Source organism: Notothenia coriiceps, unplaced genomic scaffold (assembly GCF_000735185.1).
Source record: "Notothenia coriiceps isolate Sejong01 unplaced genomic scaffold, NC01 NC01_scaffold00020931, whole genome shotgun sequence".
Taxonomy (NCBI): domain Eukaryota; kingdom Metazoa; phylum Chordata; class Actinopteri; order Perciformes; family Nototheniidae; genus Notothenia; species Notothenia coriiceps.
Window position 1 is genome coordinate 38081 of NW_011353632.1, and position 6459 is coordinate 44539.

Consider the following 6459-nt stretch of genomic DNA (forward strand, 5'->3'; position numbering starts at 1 on the left):
GGCATATGTACTACAGCGTCTCCAGCGCTTTCGAGCGGTCTCTTGTGAACGGACACATTTCTGGTACCTATTGCGTGTGGACGGAAGACTTTTTTGATATCGAATTCGGTTCTTTTGCGTTACCGTCTCAGTCTGAGACCACCGAAGACCACCACGGAGCGCCACAGGAGGTCTTTCCTCTCAGTGGCCATTAAACTCTCTTCACCCTTCAGAAAAGGGAACTGAGAACTTCCACACCAACACTATGTGCAATATAAATATCATTACCATCATTACAAAAATGTTCTATGATAACGTGCAATTACATATCTGCCACCACGTTTTTTTTTGCACAACTAAATACTGTTAATATTTACATTAATGATGTGACCGTCTATGTTTCATATAGATATTTAATTGCTCTTTGTACAGCACTTTTAGTGTACAGTTTTACTATTATGCTGCTGTGTTTATTGTATTTGTGTAACTCTGGCACAACAATTTCACTCAGTAACCAGATAGACTAACTGATCTAAGTGACGTCCAAGATACAAAAGTACCAGGATGGAAACACTACTATGTGTTGGTCTTGTCTGCAGTTGTTTTCTTTCTCTTATAACACTTTTTAATTATAGGTATGCAGGTCCAGCTGACTACTAGTGGCTGTGAGTTAAATGACTAATTTGCAGATATGAGTATACGAAGGAAATGTGCTATAAAGGCAAATTGCTGCTTTGAATGAATTAATGAGCGTTGTAATAATCGGCCTTCAAAGCACTCATTTACCACTTTTTCAGGAACACCAGAGGCATAGAATAAAAGCACTTAGTCTGAAATACTTTGTTTCAATACTCTCCGTTATTAGGGTCATTATTGTGAATGTTGTATAAATCTTGAATTTTACCTCCATTCTCTAAAGGAATATTTAAAATTCATCCAATAAAGGGCAACATGATGTGGAAAAATAGCGATTACTTGGATTGATATTGAAATGTATTCATTTCAGTTTCAGTTGAAGCCAATGCAGCAGCCTTTACAGAGGTGTGGCTTATTGGAAGCTGATGTACTTGCAGGATTATTTCTGTGTTGAGTTTGTTTCTTCGTGGTTGAACGCATGTTTTGTAGTTGCTTCAGGTGAAAAGCATTTGCTAAATGAAATTGAATATAATTTCTTGCTCCCACTTTTTCTGTTTTTAAATCTCGTTTAAAGACCTACAATCAATCAATGTTTATTTATATAGCCCAATATCACAAATGTTACATTTGTCTCAGTGGACTTCACAGATTGAACAGAATATCAGTATGACGATTCGACACCCTCTGTCCTTAGGCCCTCACATCGTGCAAGGAAAAACTTCCAGAGAAAACCCTCAGTTTAAAGGGAAAAATGGGAGAAACCTCAGGGAGAGCAACAGAGGAGGGATCCCTCTCCCAGGACGGACAGACGTGCAATAGATGCCGTTTGTAAATACTTGCTACTTACTACTTGCTTTCCCATGCTTTTGCAGACCACGTATAAAAGGTCCTTACAAACCAAGCCGATTTTCGGCGTCGATAGATGTCGATAGATGTCTGGCCGTCGATGAGCGTCCTGTCGCCCTTGGTGCGTCCCGCCCGGTCGTATCTTTTCGGCCGTGCCAACACCTTCCGTCGTCGATTCAATATGTTTAATTGGTGGGCTGTCGGTAAAAGGCCGTCGGCTAAATAAATCACTCTGATTGGCTGTTCAGCTAGCGAATCAGTGCATGAGAAGCGAAACGGAAGTGAGGGACCCAAACAAACTATTGAGAAGGCAAATCTGAGATTTCGTTTAACTCCAGCTCTCCTCACAGGTTGGGGAAAGCCCCATGAGCTTCTCGCTGTAGAGTGAAAATGGAACACTCTATTTGTTGTTTGTTTATATCACGCAATCTGTTCTTCTTCTCTGGGTTATCACGCAGTCTTTCTTCCGGTTGCCTCTTTTGAATGACGAATACACACTACCGCCGCCTGCTGGTGAGGTGAGGTATTGCCACTCACGCATGCGCAGTTCGTACGTGCAACTTGGATAATAACGTAACATAACATCCACTCTCCACACATCTCACCGTTGTTTGGACAGTCTTTGACCAACGCCATCTTGTCCGCCCCTGCGGTCCAGTTGTTCAGCCGGTCTGTCCCCAGGTTGAGGAGGGACATGGGTTTGAAGTCCAGCTTCCCATCGGGGTGAGGTTTGGAGGACATGGGCATGCCGTACAGGAAGTTGGACAGCACAGAGTTGCTGGAGGAGGCGGGGCTCGGAGAGGAGACCCCCTGTGATGACGTCTTCCCCGAGCCATGGCTCCCTGGGGTCAGAGGGGCCGTGCAGTTGTGATTAACGTCAGTGCTGGACTTGGCTTCTCGAGACAAATCTTCTGCTGGCCTGCACACAGACACAAAATCAAGAGGAAAGTAATTTAGAGGGGGACATTCATCACGGCCTGACATCAAGCTTTGTGTTTGCCAAGTGTCTCCTCGCTTATATCGACATTTACAGCTGCAACAACTCTTTCAGGGGAGAGCAAATGTATTTGTTCCATTAAGACATCCTCCTGCTGGCTTAAAGAAGAAGTCACTCAAAGACAAATGGGATTAGATGTTTTGTTAGTTTGGTAGTTTGAGTATTTACCTTTTCCTACTCTTCTACTGTTTTAATCTGTCTGAGTACCGTTCGCTATCTGTAACAAATACCAGTATTGATTCTAATGTGAATGGTACCCTGCCCTCGTTTTCTCTATCTCTCATCATGTGCTTTACTGAGAACAACATACCAAACACAAATCACATTTCAATTGTATTACGCAGTTTTAAACACAGGAAAAACCCCCAATCTGTTCTGGGCAAAGACATGTGGAAGTGGTAGTTAATGGAGCAGACACACAGTTTTCCAACTACAGAGAAGCAAAACTAAATGAACAAATATATAAAACGATAGTAATTTAGATGCAGGATGTTTGCATATCGTGCCCTGTCTGATTTATTTCCTCCGACCCCTCTCCTGTCCTCACAATAACATCATCAGAGCATCGTGGCTGTCAACAGGCTCTAAGTCTAAACACTCCTCTGTCCCTGCATGACATTCCCTGCTGTCACCTGTTTATTATGCTGCTGTGTTTATACGCTGACCTCCCAAATAAATGTTGACTTAACCTGAAGCCCTACGACAAATACCAGCAGCCACAGTCCACAAACACATCCGCACTGGAGCTGCACCATGACTGAGGGATTAATCATTTATAAACCAACATTTGCGTTTTTATTGAAAGATATGTTAAAAAGTACCAAACTGTTGGTCTGTAGAGTACGGTTTATTTCCAGAATATCTCTGCAGCAATACAATACGGTACTTCAATCCGATATTTTCCCGTATTTTGCCTTTACCAAATTCTGTGCTTATTGCAATTTGGATATTGCACAAGTCCATGCTTCAATTTGGATAACATTTAGATTGATTGTAACATTTGAAAAATGTTGTTTAACTGAAACATCATCCGATTTTGTTGCAAGATAACTCCCGCATCAACGTACATCTTAATACAGACAGAACAGTCTGACCTAACAGTTTTTCACAGCTGAATTCAACTCTGTCTTTCACACACACACACACACACACACACACACACACACACACACACACACACACACACACACACACACACACACACACACACACACACACACACACATTCACATGCATATATCTCTGCCAAACTTCCTATGTTCCCGTTCTGGAGCGATGTAATGTGAAACAGCTGCTTTCATAATCTGATAGAAGCACTGAAGCCTGTTTCAACTGGTGAATTGTGCCCCAGTGGAGAGGTAGATTGTTTTAAAAGATTGATCGGTTTTTATCGTATCCCACAATTGTCAAAATTTACACGGTGAAGCGAAGTCCGAATGGTGACTTTATAGTATGTTTATCTTTATCTCATTAATCATTATATTGTCTTGAGGTGATACTTGAGCTCATCCACGTCTTACCGACTGTCAACTACTACGTTTACGGTACGTACTATCTCGTGAAATTGCCAGGTAGTCAAATTGTCCGGAACTCTGTCATTCGAAATATCCAGGGTTATTTAAGTGATATTTTGCTTGTAAACTTTACTTTAATTTGGATAAATTAACAGTCTCATACTACGGTATGGTGAAATGTGAAAATTGTGAATTGGTTCATGGTCATGTTTAATACTGCCAATACATTATGCACAATTTCACTAAGGTTTGCGAGTTTTCCTTGTGAATTTTGTGTATGAAATTATATACCCGATTACTGTATGAATATAATTTCTTACGGTGTTAAAAAGGGACCTACTAAGTATCCAATATACTTTGTCGACGGTACCTCGGTTTGATGAATGAGTGATGTTTCTGATTTTTGTAACAAGTTTACGGGTGTTGGGGACGATTTAGGAGGACCACAGGGTCCACTTCGGCCCCCTCTCGCGGAACCGGGAACGGAATACTCGCCTAGACTCCTGGGGCCGACCACAACGGGTGCCAGACGACTCCCGGGCGACTTTCGGGAGACTATGTGTGGTTCTGGACTACTTCTAGGACCTCGTCATCGGTGGCGTGGCTCAAGTGTCCTTATTCCTCCCCCCCCCCCCCCCCCCCGAACCACACAANATAATTATTTTTAACATATTCTTAATGTGAATTTAACAGTTTTGTTTGGTTCAGTACTTTACGAAATATTACTGTAAATTAAACACTGCTTCATTGTTTCTCTATTTACAGTTTTTTGATGTCGTGATTTTACAGCTTTTCCCTGTTAATTTCACGGACTTTTTTTTACAGTGTACTCAAGTACAATAACTGAGTACTTCTCCCATTTCTGGCAGCAGTAACAAGGGTGAATCACAGGATAGGACATATACAGATATCATCAATCAATGTTTATTTATATAGCCCAATATCACAAATGTTATATTTGTCTCAGTGGACTTCACCGTTTGTAGTCCAGGACTCCGGATCCAGGACTCAGGATCCAGGACACATGATTCAGGATCCAGGATCCAGGACACGGGACCGCAGCAACAGATCAGCCACGACTCAGGATCCCGGCGTAGATAGACACCAAAAAGACATTTGGGGAAGCTGGGTTATTCGGAACATGAGAGTACACAGGTACAGACAGACAGAAGGAAGAAATAAGGTGTCCCCCGACAGTCCAAGCCTATAGCAGCAAAACTAACGTGTCTACGTACATGCACTCCTATTGGTTGAGGGAAAAGGGTAGCAAGTAAGAAGTAAGATATGTTTAGTTATGAGTTAAATATGTAAACATCTCAATTTGGATCTGCCAGTCCAACTATTGAGTGTCCGTGGAGCGATGAGTCTGATAAGCAAACTAACATTGGGGTGAGAATATACACACTTTCCACAAACAGCTGCAACTCAGAGTGAGAATAACAGCGGTATGTTTTCCGCTTCGTTACGATAGTTTAAATTGGGTGTATTATACATATACTTTCATATTAATTGTTGGTGTATTTTGTCGTACAATGTGCAGACTTTAACTGTTCTACGTTGATATGAAAATGGAGCAACTGTTATATGTGTAACAAAAGGTGAATTAGTTTGCTGGCAGCCGGGGAGGAAAACACTAAGAAATACATTGGATTTTTCTATCTGTCTTACATGTTGCACTTCTGAAAGGGTTAGTAGTCCTTGAAAGTCTCTCTGCTGGAAACAGTAAATTAAAGGACTGCTGAACACAACAAGTAGTACACAATTAAAGGCATTTAAATGAAACAAAAGAAGCATGTATAACACACACAAGGATACAAAATAATCCCCCCTTTTACCTTTTGTCCTTCTCTACAGCTTCAGATGGTGACCTGCTTGGTTTCATTTATTCTGTCTGCAGGTCAGCAATCATTGTTATTCTCTGTAAACACAGGAGGGCACACACTCACATGGTGCTGGTTTCTAATATAGATGAGGCTCTGTAAGAGTTTCACAAGTAGAAATGAAACACTTATGTAACTCTGGTTTACTCTCTGTTGTGGTATCTGAAGACGATCGAACGTAATTCTTATATTTGACAATTCTCAAGCAAAAATATTTGTTTTTGCAGTTCAGAATAACACACTTTAATAATAATAATGACATAATATTAAGAATATGTTTTATTATTATTTAGAAACTAAATTCATTATTTTTCCTTTATAATTACAAAGAGACTTGTCACATTTTTCATGGGCGCGCCCCACATCCTCAGCGATGAGGCTCATCCAACAAATGCTTGTTCCTCACAAATGTGGTACCATTGGAAAGGTAAGAAAACAGGCTTTCCAACGGTGTAAGATTTATATCCAAGAAGCAGCACATAATCTACCAAACACAAATGTTCTTACTTTTTGTGTTAGGTTTATAAATAATGCTGTAATGCTGCTAATAAGTTCACTTAGGGTGCCTTCACACCTAATAGTCCGCTCTCTGATGCGCACCAGACCA

General features: G+C 41.0%; 1 protein-coding gene across 1 annotated transcript in view; it reads right to left on the reverse strand.

The window, feature by feature from the left end:
• Window positions 1-119: 119 nt before the first annotated feature.
• LOC104952993 (general transcription factor II-I repeat domain-containing protein 1-like) overlaps window positions 120-6459 on the reverse strand; it is a 12637-nt gene continuing 6297 nt past the window's right edge. The window contains exons 5-6 of the mRNA XM_010779909.1: window positions 2089-2380; window positions 120-206 (exon numbers count right to left, since the gene is read on the reverse strand). Coding sequence (XP_010778211.1) covers window positions 120-206; window positions 2089-2380 — 379 coding nt within the window. The remainder of the gene's footprint in view (window positions 207-2088; window positions 2381-6459) is intronic.